This window comes from Chelonoidis abingdonii, chromosome 4 (assembly GCF_003597395.2).
Source record: "Chelonoidis abingdonii isolate Lonesome George chromosome 4, CheloAbing_2.0, whole genome shotgun sequence".
Classification (NCBI taxonomy): domain Eukaryota; kingdom Metazoa; phylum Chordata; order Testudines; family Testudinidae; genus Chelonoidis; species Chelonoidis abingdonii.
This window is the reverse complement of record NC_133772.1, coordinates 66,192,890-66,206,239: the sequence shown is the minus strand read 5'-3', so window position 1 is coordinate 66,206,239 and position 13,350 is coordinate 66,192,890. Positions and strand designations below refer to the sequence as shown.

General features: G+C 39.2%; 1 protein-coding gene across 2 annotated transcripts in view; it reads left to right on the top strand.

Moving 5' to 3' along the window:
- Nucleotides 1-13,350, top strand: part of NAV2 (neuron navigator 2) — a 364,005-nt gene that overhangs the window by 272,861 nt on the left and 77,794 nt on the right. For both annotated transcript variants that reach the window (XM_032794565.1, XM_032794560.1), the window contains one exon: nt 12,265-12,403. In XM_032794565.1, the coding sequence (XP_032650456.1) occupies nt 12,265-12,403 (139 nt within the window). The remainder of the gene's footprint in view (nt 1-12,264; nt 12,404-13,350) is intronic.

Below are 13,350 nucleotides of genomic sequence, written 5' to 3'. Positions count from 1 at the left end.
CGGTTACTAGTCCCGGTGGGCTCACCCACCCAGTCCTAGCTTGCCTTCAGTCCAGCTCCCCAGTTGTCTTACTAATCCAGTCCCAGTCTCATCCCTCCAAGTCCCAGCCACTGTCCATCTCCATCACAGTATCAAGAATTTTTTTAACATGGGCAAAAGAATGACTTTTTCCCTAGCCTTGTTTTCTGAAATGACTACATCATTTTGCTGAAATTTCCAAAAAAATTCAATCTGAAGGAGGAATATAGCATAGAAAATTTCAGCCCAAGGAGTTAAAAGTTTGGCAAAGTTATAAGCAACTGAAAACAGGAACTTCTAGTGTGAAGTGTCAGGCAACCTTAATAATAGACAGTGTTACCAGCCCCCCCAATAATTCCCTCCCCTCCTCTTGACTCCCTTTGAAAAATGGGAAGTTCTCTCCCCAGAAACTGAACACACTTCACATGTGTTGTGTTCTTTCCTGGTTAGAGCTTGAACTCCTTGGAAAATAAGCTGTACCGTAATGGATTTTATTTATCGTATGTCCTGAACCACATTAATTATACAGGCATTAGAAAAATTACCAAATAAATCATTCCTCATAACTTGCTATGTTGTATGGATCCAGATCATTTAGCATTTATTAATGTATGTCCATGGGAGTTATTTAAAATAACAAAAACTGGGAACCCTCCAAATTGTACACTTATGATCTGATCTAACCAACACTCAATGCAGCCAAAGGGAATCCTTTCACTTACTTCACTGGGCTTTGGATCAAGCCCTTAGCTGTTCTCTGTAACTTAGTGTTACTATTATTCTCATTCTTGTCTTTCTCCTTCCTCTCTGTATTGAGTTACATGCACAAATAGGTGTTTTCTTGATCCTACAGTTAGATCCATCTGAGTAGAGCCTTATATCAACATTGAGACTTCACATAGGCTCTATACACGTAGATGCAACTGCAGGAATCTGGCCTTTAAAATAAAAGAGTTCCTGCCCCCACAGACTTTCAGTTTGTGCTGGATGCTGTACAAACATAATCTTGACTGGGGCCTTTGAGATCTAGTGTAATACAAACAATAAATATAACAACATCATTTCCTATAGTAGAATTTGAAAGGTGATTTCATATAAGAGACTGCAAAGTTTTTGGATAGAATTCTATCAAGTTGTATTTATTTCATGTTGGCTTCAAAATTATTTTTAATCTTAACTGTAACATAATTTTTCCTCTATTCAGTATACATAATTAGCTATTTCTGTTTCTCTTGAAGTGATGTAATATACTTCTTATTTTCCAATGGTGAATATGGATTAGTTAATTCAAACCCTTCTCAGACAAAATCCATATACCTTGCTACAGTATCATAATGATTCCTCATGCCACAGTATTGAAAATTGAAAGAGTTTGAAAAAAAAATTGAAAGAATTGAGATTTATGAGGTGTATGTTTTATCTAGACTGCAGCCATTTAAGTCTCTGTATATGTTATGGCAAAATAATTGGAATGCCTATTATTCTCTTTTGACACTGCTAAATTCTCATTTAAATACAATGAATGTAAACAAACAAGTGTATTTATCAGTGTTATCAGAGAGTCTTCTGAGAAAATGTTAAAAAGGAAAAATGTTAGTCTAATTTTTCAACATGGTTTAAATGAAAATAGATTAGGAAATGTGTTTTTCAGATTAAAGGGTTGCAGCTGTGATCAAACTATGCTGCGGAGCTAGTAGAAAATACAAAGTTACAGGTATTCTCACTTGGGCTTTTACTTTGTATCTTATGATGTCTGATCTAGAGGTTTGTATAAGCTGGCTGCTTCACTCCCACCACATTACAACTTTTCCCAGATGACCTAGTACCAGCAGAAAGTCTTGACCTCTCACTCCTTCAGCACTTCAGAGGTTAATTTAGTTGAGGGATCAGATTTCTTTTCAGGGGAGTTTGATGATCACCTTCTAGCTAGCTCTTACTTTTAGTGTCTTTCAGAGCTGCTAAGTGTTGAGTGTTCTGCTGAAAAACAACCTTGCTCTGCTTCTTGAAATATCTCTTCATATATTTAAATTAAAAGCTGGTTTCTTTAGCAGAGTTTTTAATGGTAGCCTGATGAAGGTATCAACGTGTAAAATAAATCTAAGCCCTTTCTCTGGAACTCTTCATGGGAAGCAAAGTGGAGAAATGCTTTGGCCTAGGAATATTACAAGGTAGGAAGTTTTCTATACTTTCAAGAGCATGAACTCTGTGCAAGAGCTTTGTTTAAATACAGGCAATTTTTACACCGGAAGCTTCTTTTTCACTTCACTCTGTATTCCATTTTAAGTGCAGAATAATAAATTAAATCAGGATTTTATTGTTTAGGTATATTTTCATAAAATAACAGGGAATTTAATATGCAAGAATTGAGAGAAAGTATATTTTTTTTCTACTGACTTCATCTATGCTTCAGCCAGTTACAAATATATTTATTGACTGTTAGCATGAAGTTGTTCTTATTTCATTATAAGTAACTTGGTTTAGAAATCAGTATCTTTCCCATTAGAGTTACAGACCTTTCATCCCTCTCAGGAAGGTATGTTAGGGGCTTTGTAATATTCTTGCACTGTTAGTTTGCTTTTTGTGCAAAATTAAGAACCTGCTTTTACAAGAGTGAGCGCTCTCATGCTCTGCATTGTGTAACAATAGCTTTTGGGGCTGTTGTCACACCATTGTGAGTGAGGTCTGCTCGTTGACATTTTAGGATTTGATCTGCAGTCTTTTTTTCATTCATGTAGTTCTCACTTGTGCAAAGTTTCATTGGCTTCCATGGAAGTACTTGCCTGAGTTAAGGAGTAAGATCATTTACATTTGCAGTTTCTTTGAAACAAGCCCAAGACTTACTGATGCTGCTTAAAATGTTGCAATTCCACCAGAAAACCAACTGCTTACTGAGCTGATACTGACATCTTCAGCACAATGTGTTTGTATAGTTAAGTAGTAAAATGGATTCTATGGATTGTGTGTATGTATTCTTTAAATCATGGCGTGATAAATCATTCTTCTTCAGTGGTTTGGCTTCTTTGGGACAATCCTGCTCCCAGTGATCAAATTAACTACTTTTATTGCCAAGTTTGATTTTATTCAGAACATATGTTGGCAAATTCTAATATTTTAGCAAGACCAAATTTAGTCTCTGTCCTCTTTTTACTGTGGGAGCACAGTGTAAGTGTGCATACATTATCCCTGTGTCCCTGTGTGTTCAGCTGCCTTTCATCAGTATTGTATGAAACAAGATGTAAGAGATGTTCCAAATGTGAAAAATCTGTGTTTGACTGTATGCAGTTTGGGGCAGGAGCTGCACCTCAATTATTTTATAAAACACTTTTATGGTCCATTATAAATAATGGAGAGCTTCAATGACTGGCAGTTACTTCAGTTCTTGGCACACAGGAGTTCTGCACTTTCTCTCGTCAGTTTCCTATGCTGAATCCTGGTTGAGGCAGATAGCAATGGGCAGATCTGAAGAGATTGGAGAACTTTTGTATAATGCTGTCATTCTTCTTAACATATGTACAACTAACTCAGGTGGCATGTGACCAGGATTCGTCACCAAATTTGGTCCATTGGTTGGATCATTAGCTTCCCTGGCCCAGTACGAGTACTGGCAGGGAGTGCAACATGAATGCTGATCCATTCCCTCCATGCTGTCGTTGCAATACTGCATAAAGGCAGGAGAGGAAAAACAGGATGACAGGGAAAGAAGAGGTCACATTCTACCATGCCACTTACAGGTAGGTTTCAGTTATGTGAGTGTATGGACTGTCCGTCCATCTTTTGGGATGGCCTTGTCAGTGAGTTCATGGCACTTGACAGTCACATGTGAATATAGGTTGTCCTGTTTGAGAGTGAGCAGAAACACCAATATAGGATAATAATGCTCAGAGCTTTTCCCACTATGCTTGCTAATGCTGGCTAATCTATCCATCTAGGTTTTTATCACCATGGAACCTGAATACCTGTTGCATTTCAGGATATTTTTGTTTCTTTACTGTAGTTCACCCCTTTCCTCCCACATTTTAATGGTTGATTTACATCAAAACGATAAGAATCTAGCTCACTAGCTCTTACTCCATATGCCTGTGCATTATGAACAATGTTTTTATATTGTATCAGAAATGTGGATCTCAAATGTACAATCTTTGCTTGAACTGTGAAGCAGAATTTCCATAACTGTTTCTCCTTCTGATGTGATCCTATAAGATCTCACAAGCTAAATAAGGTCCGGAGGTAACTAGTACTTAGATGGGAGACCTCCAGAGAAAATCTAGGTATTCAGAAGGCATTGGGTCAGGAAATGCTGTTGGTATTTCAATAGGTAGCACTCTCTTCTGTTATTGAACTAATTCCCTAGTACAATGTAAGAGGGCATTGTGGTTCTTGAGGTGTCAGCTTTTGGATCAGGAGAAGTGTAAAATCTTTGGCAGGGGCAAAATCAAGGGGCAACTACAGAAAGACCCAAAGATTCTGAAATTCACAGATAGTCTGACATTCTGCTAAGGTAATTCTCAACACTGTGGGAATTGCTCTGATCAGTCATCCTGGAGCATGTTTCTTAGCCCAGCCCCTCTTCTCCAGTCAATGTAGATGTGCTCTGCATGTTGAGCTCTGAGGGTTCACACTATTGATTTCCTCCAGTTGGAGAGAGGAGGAGAACATTTAATGAAAAAAGAAAAGGCAAATCCTAATTGTGATCCACATGCAGAACTCCCATATATGTCCATGGGGGAAATCCTGCATTCTCTCTGTAGATGTGGAAGAACCTGAAAACAGAAAAAATACTTCAGATCAGTTGTAAAGAGGAAGAATGCAGAGAGTTTGTGCAGTGATTTAGGGAACGCAACAATTGCAGGGGCCACTAAAGCCCTCAAAACCAGGTCTTTCAGCTCTGTGGGCTTCCTCACTTCACCACCCATTTATACAAACTGTACATTGGATCAGAGTTTATATCCTTGGTTTGTGTGTGTGTGTGCGGGCATTCGGGTGTAAATAAGTACTATTGATTTGCAGCCTTGATTTGTTGCTTTTACTGTTTGGAAAACAACGGATTTATCTGTTAGTAAAACAAAAGTATGGTGCAACATTTTTATAGGGATTATTATCACTAACAGTAAAGCTTAACCTTGATCTCAGCAATGGTACAAGAGTTCTGATTCTCTTGCCAACTTCCACTAGTGTAAATCAGGAGTAACTCCAGGGGAGTCAATGGAGCTGGAAGAAAATGGGATGAGATCCAGGTCAAGCCCTAGACATTCAACTGGTGGCTAAATTAGGCCCTGATCCTGCAATTGACTATGCAGGCAGACTCAGAGGCACAGGGTCCCCTTCCTGTGCACTAATTTCAGGATTAATCCCTTACTTATACACTTCATAGGTGCTCAGAAACTACAGTAAATGAGACTATGCAAGTACTTATATAAGAAGATCTACAAAATATGAATGGTGAAGTGCAAACAAGAGTTAGTATCTGACTAAAAACTTTTTACAGGATTCCTTTCACGTTGATGTGGGTTAGTGCTAATCCTACATTTGGGTCAGACACACTAACTCATGCTGATTTATCTCCAACCCCTCGAGGCAATGTAGTTTCACAGGAACAATTGTGTTGAACAATGGCCAAAAACCAAGTTCCACTAGTCAAATGTTTGCAACTTAATACAGCAGTCTGGCTGCGGTGCTTAGTGGTTATATATAGTGAGTAGCTGATGATTTTTTGATTCCAAATACGATCAGGTAAAGCATGATGATTTCACACTTTAAATTTCTGCTTTTCCAGTGTGAGATTATTAGTTTCTATAGGGTGGTTTGTTTTTTTTCCCTGAGAATCTTCAGAACATTTCTGAAGGTAGATTCCATGGGGCAAGCTCAGATAGGATGAAAATCCCCTAGACGATGTGCACTTGATTGTGCACACAGAAAGTCTGTCAATGGTGATCTTGTTCCAGTTTTAAAAGAGCGGGAAAGAGGGAAAGAATACTATGTCATTGCTGATAGAAGAATTTTGTTTAGGGACTAAGAAAGGGGGCTGAGTAAATATGAAGAGGGCACCTATAACTTTGATAAATCTTTTAAATGTCTTTTGCTGGACTAAATTTTATCGTCTGCTGATTACTATTCTTTTTCTAATATAGCCTTCAAAAATATTCCTGAAATCATATCTTAGTTAAAATACAATTTAATGAAAAAGAATGTTTTATTGAATAAAAACTGAATAGTCCCTAAAAACTAAAATGGTCTGAGCAGCTTTGGCAAGATTTCTGAAAGTCTAACTATGCAGCATGATATGGAATGTTGTTAAAAGGATTAGATTCTGTCTCAACAAGACCAGCTGGAAACTTGCTACATGATGGTCAGATCCTTCATGGTTTGCTTTTTCTAAATGTTTTGGCATTCTCACTTTTCAGCGCTGTTCAAATGTAACATTGGTGCCTGTAAACTCCAAATTTGGTTGGCTCTGAAATGTTTCATTTGAAAATGTAAGTAAACATATAGAAATGTGACAAAGGGGACTTACTGAAGAGTAGATGATTCATATGCGTATGAAATATTTTCATTACATTCACATTTACTCTTTTTAAAATAGATGCTTTCTTCAGCCACTCTTCTGCAGACATTTATTTGGTATACTGGTATTATAACATTTGGGGGGGTGGGGAAAGCATGCAAGTGATTCGACATAGTTTCTTGAATTCCTGATACAATCATGTCAGTATCCCATCCTGGATCCCAAAGGAAACAATGGAAATTTAAGTATAACTTTATTGTGAGGCTTTCTTCTTGGAAGATTTTATGAGTTTTTAAGTTTTTGTTTGTTTGTTTTTTAATTTTGTACTATGAAGTTTTTCTTCCTCAATCAGCAAATAAACAGTTAAAGCTTTAGGTGGAAAAGGGTAATTTCCAAGTTTCCAGTTGAAATATTGTAGATGCCCCAAGGCTCTGCTTCCCCTCTTTGACAAACAGTCCTTTTGAAGCTGTTCGTTGTAATTTTATTTTTGATTTTGAAGCTCCAGAGAGTTATAAAATACACACGTCAGTATAAGGGCAAAATTCAAACTTTGACAATGGCACTCGTTAGTAATGATTTAATTGATAGTTTGCACTGAATATGCTAATATGAATGACATCTGCAGTGATAGGTTGTCCTATGTGGTGATACTTGCGCACCTTCCAAATAGACAAAAGCAGATAACTCTATTGACAAGAATATTATTAAATGGGAATACACTGATAGATTGTTTTAAAAAAACACACACAACAGCAGCAAGCAGGGCCGGATTAACCTTTGGTGGGCTTGTCACCAAACATATTTGTGGACCCCCATGGGGCAATGGAGCATGGTGCAAGGGGGTCGGTCCCTGGAGTGAGGGGCCGGCCAGGGGCATGGCATGGCAGAGGCGGCCCCGCTCTGCCCAGCCCAGTCTGAGGACACTATTTACAAATCGGCAGTTGCAAGACACACAATGGCCCGCCCGGCCCTGTGCTGCCAGCATGCCTCTTTCCCTCAGGGTGGACCCATGCTGCACCACACATTCTCCCCCTCCTCCCGCCCAACACTGGAACTCCCCCCAGACCTGCTATGCCCAGCACCCCCCCGACCCTGCCACAAATGCACAGTGCCCTGCACAACACCACCCCTGCCCAGCACCCACTGCTCACAGTCCCACCACAACTGCCCAGCACCCCCACAGAACCCCCACTCCCTAGTGCCCCAACACACAGATCTTCCCCACCCCTTCATAGCCCAGCAGCACTCCCCCAGGCCCTCCAGAGACCCACTCCTCCACACCCTGCCTCCTGGCCTCACTCACCAGCCCTTCTGGGAGGCGACTGTGTCTGCTGGGCTGAACTGCCAGTGCAGCCAGGGCTGGTCCCGGGGTGGGGAATTGCTCTGGCCACTCGTGAGTGGCGCATTCAGCCAGGCCACGCCCCAAGCCCTTCATCCCCAGCTCCGTTGGGTTGCGGGCATCAACAATTTTCTTCAACTGGGTCGCCAGAAAAAAAGTTTAAAAACCCCTGTTCTAAAGCAGGGTTTCTCAACGTTTTTCTTTATGAGGCCCTCCCCACCGTGCTATAAAAACTCCACAGCCCACCTGTGCCATAACTGGCTTTCTGCATATAAAAACCAGGAACAGTGTTAGGGGGTAGCAAGCAGGGCAATTGCCTGGAGCCCCATGCCACAGGGGCCCCCGCGAAGCTAAGTTCCTCAGGGCCCAGGGTTCAGCCTCATTTGGTGGGGCTTTGGCTTTCTGAGCTGGGCCCCAGTGAGTCTAATGCTGGCCCTGCTTGACGGACCCCCTGAAACCTGCTCACAGACTCCGGGGGCTCCGGACTCCTGGTTCAGAACCACTACTCTAAAGCACCTCTTAGGAGAGATTGCAGCTATGGAAGAGATTGTATTCCTATGCTGGCAGAGAGCATGAAGGCAGCTTTTGAACAGAAGTGTATGTGGGTCAGAGAAACAGTAACTGTGGGAGGGTGAAAACCCAAGGACTCTTAGTTAATTCATCGTCAGCTTGTTGTCTATGAAGTGGTGAGTCACACAGTGGAACAGGGTAAAATATGAGAGAGGCCGACAATTGGATGCTTGACGGAAGTCATCCCCCATACTCCAAAAGTAGACATAAAAATATTCAAGTTGATATGTTGATACTAGGCTATTCAGCTTCTTACATATCCCGGCTTTCATTGTGAAACTTTATTTTCAATTCAGAGCATCAGGAAACAGATGCTATTCAAATATAACATTACTAGTGGTATAATAGAGTCTGTTCCTCAGTGCATGGTGTAGGTCTGATCCTGACCAATACTTAGCACCCAAATTCCCATTGATTCAATGATTCAGAGTCTAACTGATCTCCATGTGTGGGGTTGGGAAGGAATTTTCCCCCGGGTCAGTTTGGCAATGACCATGGGCATATTTTGCCTTCCTCTGCAGCCCATGGGGTGTGGATCACTTGCAAAGATTATCTGGGTATATTTTATTAATTATTTTCCTGCTATTACAGGGTCCTTGAGCACTGGTGCAAATCAGTTCTTCCTATTCTGTGCCTGTGGCACATAATAATATAGTCTTCTGTGGTTTGTAGTGCTTTTTTTCTTATTTCAGTTGTTAGGTTTAGTGCATGGGTGTTATGTTAACATCTTTGGCTCATTTACTCCGTCTTAATTAATACAAGGATATTGGGTGGTGTTGGTGGTCTGTGATATACAGGAGGTCAGACTAGATGATCTAGTGGTCCCTTAAACTTGATGGCACTGTGACTGAAAGCTCCAGGCCTCTCTAGGGTCTTGTTACACCCTTTGGATGTCTCTTATCTCTTCAGATGTTACAATATCTGAAATAGCAGACTATAGCTTGACCCCATTTACTATCTGACATGTTTTCAGTTGTGCTGATATCCTTTGAGAACGTTGTTGTACTATTTCCATGCACATGGGGCAAAAGGTTGAAATAAATATACTTCTAAGAATTCCTGTAATTTTGAGTAACCCAAGTAGAGTTTCAGTTGATTGATCAAGTAGATGAAGGAAAGCCCAAAGGCTCCAGCTTTGCGTTATGGCTGAGTTGACTTTTGCTGACATCAGAAATTATTAATTGCACCAGCTAAATTACAAAGAAGTTATCATGGCTCAGAGAGCCAGGAATGTTGTAATTGTGAGGGCTGTTAGATTTCCCTTTCTGTTTCCTCTCTTTTGACTTTAATCATCAAGACACGGAAGCAAGGTAATAATGTGAACTAATTCATGTGGTTTTGGGGCATCTTTTAAAGAAAAAATGTGAAATGGATGTTTATCAATTTGGTAACTGATTAGGTCCTCTATGAGGAGACTATACCCTGCCTTTGCAGGGCGGTGTACACAGTGACTCGATTTATACATTTTTTAGAGCTCTACATTTTTTATGACTCTGGGTATATGATAGGATATAGTGTAATGTGTACTACTCACCATATTATTATTTCTTTAGAATATTGGATGAATAAGTTTACATACATTGGAATAAAGAACAAGATGTTAGAATATGCATGTATTTTAATTGTATCAAATTAATCCTCCTACTGTTTATACTGAGATGTATGTTGTACAGATTTTATTTTGTGAAAGATTTAGCCAAGTAACAGATAAAACTACTTCCATGATGATTTTATCTACAGAGTCCAGAGTACAACAGTTATATTAAAATAAAGTGATGATTTTATCTACAGAGTCCAGAGTACAACAGTTATATTAAAATAAAGTCAGTGATCTGCCTTGCTTGAAAGTACGGTGCGAAGTAATTGCTTATATTGCCTTTTTTTAAAACTCTGTTTTAAATAGTCCAAGGTTTCTTTTTCCCACCCATTTAATTCTCTCCCTTTTTGTTAAAGACTAATTCCCTCACACACACACACACCCACTCTGGAATGCTTTGGAGTAAAGCTGAAATTGACCTGACTGATTTTAGTTTATGTCGCATCTTATCCTATCAAAACAGCTTTGCTTGTGCGTCAGTATCATTTACTGGTGGCATCAGCATTCTTCAAGAATAGTGTAGTTTAGCTGTTAGCAGGCAAAATGCAAGATATTCTAGAATATCTTGCATTTCTGTTTTATGTTTTTTTTAATTCGGTAATGAATATTTTTTAATACATAGAGTTTAAATGGTTAACCTTCTCCATCAGACTATAACAGATTTAAAGCAGATCAAATATTTAAACTAAAACACTGTGAAGTTTCTTGTTTAAAGCCACAACAACTAGTACAGTCGCATACGTTTCTGACTTTGTTCGTAGGCATTACGTCTCCATTTCAGCAATCACATGCCTCACAGTAAGCATGTAAACAGGCTAATTGAAGTCAAGGGAACTGGCTGGTGTAAGTAGGGCTACTCAGGTGCTTAACATTAGGTACATGCTTAAGTGTCTTGCTGAATCAAGGCCTACTGGAGTACAAAAATGCTGTGTGGTCATACATAAGGAGCTGTGGTATATTACAAGGAATACTAGAAACAGCAATTGCAACAAAACTGTTGTGAGGCCTTTTTGCTTATTTTGTTATATTCCAAGGATTCTTAGATTTCATTTTAAAAAGCTTATATCTTTGTTTTTCTATTACTAAGTGCTGCTTCTTCAAAATATAACCAAATTAAATAGCTCTAGGGGGAAAAATCTTTTTCTTCTAAACAATAGTAACTTCTAATGGGCTTCTTTACAGCTAACACTTTGTCTATGAAATATTTGTTTTTACATTTTCTGAAATGTGTATTTACCAGTAGGCAGCAAGGGCTCCAAAGGCATCTTTGGAGAGTTGCCTGTAGGACAGTTATTCAAATGGGGTTTTATTATCCTTAGAAAAGAAGTCGTATACTAGTTTGTAAATCTTTACTTGAGCAGTTTACTTTAAGTGCACATTAAGGGTGGAGTGTCTGCATTGATGTTAGAAATTTTTTTCTTTTGTCTGTTATGACCTTCCAATTGCTTTAAATATGTGGTTATTTTTTGTGCTAAACTTCCAGTTGTGTCTTTCATATTTGATGGAAAAAGCTGCAGCTAACATGTGCTGGAAAAGCTGGTCCTAAATAATAAGCTATTGTCTTACCTAGCTGGCAGGAGTATGAATGTAAGGGTCAGCAGGGTTACTTATTAATTAAACAACAAATGCATTCTTTGATTAGAGCTTTAAAAACTACAACCAGCTGGCTATTTCTAAATAAATTTCTGTCCCTTTGTCTTGTTTGGCGACCATACAATATAACGAGGCGCTGATGGTGGTGGTGCTGGTGTTGGAAGATGATAGTTTGTTATCCAGGTTTAGTTAATAAGACAGAGACCAGAAGTTTGCTCAAAAATTAATTTTGCCACTTAAGTTCCTGTCCATGCTGATGAGTCAATAAAGTCCTGCTTCATCTGTCAAGAAGTATCTTCTTAAACATACCAGTTCTCCTCTGGGATTGAGGAGGTAGGGAGTGATGTTTAGTTTAAACGTTGTTTTGCTATATAAACTGGGGGCTGAGCCAGTATCCTGGTGGCAGGATGTTATTGCTAATACAGAGTAGGTGATCATAAAATGATGATCTATAGTACTGAATATATAGAAAGTAGGTCACCAAGAAGTACAGCGTCATACTGGTCAAAAGTTGCACTTTGGATATATCTGTATCAATAATATTTTTCATCTTGAGACTTTATTTTATCACTTGTATGTTTTTTGATTCCTCAACAGCTATAGTATTGCCTTGCTTGGGTATAAAGCATGTGCTTCTTTCTGCAGCTGGGATGACAGCAGCTCCGTCAGCAGTGGAATCAGTGACACCATAGATAACCTCAGCACCGATGACATTAACACCAGCTCCTCTATCAGTTCCTATGCCAACACACCTGCCTCCTCCCGTAAAAACATAGATGCACAGGTAACATTTCTGTTTCCTTTGAGACATACAGCAGCATTGGTGGAGTTATTTTCTCTAAGCAATAGCTACAATCCCTTAAAGTGAATGAGCCTGTCTATTACTTCATCCTTTCAACAGTTCAGTGTTTTCTTGAAATGAAGAATGGAATGCATCAGCATATTTCTTATAATAGTAAGCCTAGACTGATATTTGGCTCCTTTATAGCCTTTCAGCAACTCACGCTGAAATTGTTGGAAACCTGACCCGAAATAAAATAACAAACTCCTGCTGTCAGAATTTGTTTTGATCAATGTTTAATATAATATTTTACTTTCAGCACTTTCAACTTTTAAGCGCTCAATTCTGCCCCCTTTACTGATGTTGAGCAGTACCTGCACAGCTGGTCCCACTGAAATCAGTGGGGCAACTTGCTACTCAGAAAAATTAAGAGGGCAGAATTCATCACTTTTTTTCTGTACATTTTTTTAACCTCTTGAAATATTATTTTACTTTCCAGTTGTTGTTTTTTTTTATAGATTTGCTACTTTGGAAGGCAAGTCTGATCTTTCAGTGTTCCTTTTCTCTTTAAATCTTTTCAACAGTACCCTTAATACTCCCTTGTGTCAAAATACATTGTGCCATGTGTGCATAACAAGTATGTTTTCTGGAGAGTACTTGGTGTAAACATAATGATCAAATAAGAATTTCTGATATTCGCTTATAAAAAGGTCACCTTAGGAGGAGTTTGCTTAATGATTGTAATATGTTTGTGCTTTAAAAGGGGGCAGATACATTATTTCCCTCATCTGCTCTGAATTGTGTTATGTGCTAGTTTGCCTGCTGCCCTCCACACCAAAAGTAATGCTGTATGTGTATGGAGCTGGTGTTAAGAAAGGCTGAGTACCCACAACTCCCATTGATTTCACTGAGGGTTGTAAGTGCTCAGTACCTATTGAGAACAGGCTTAG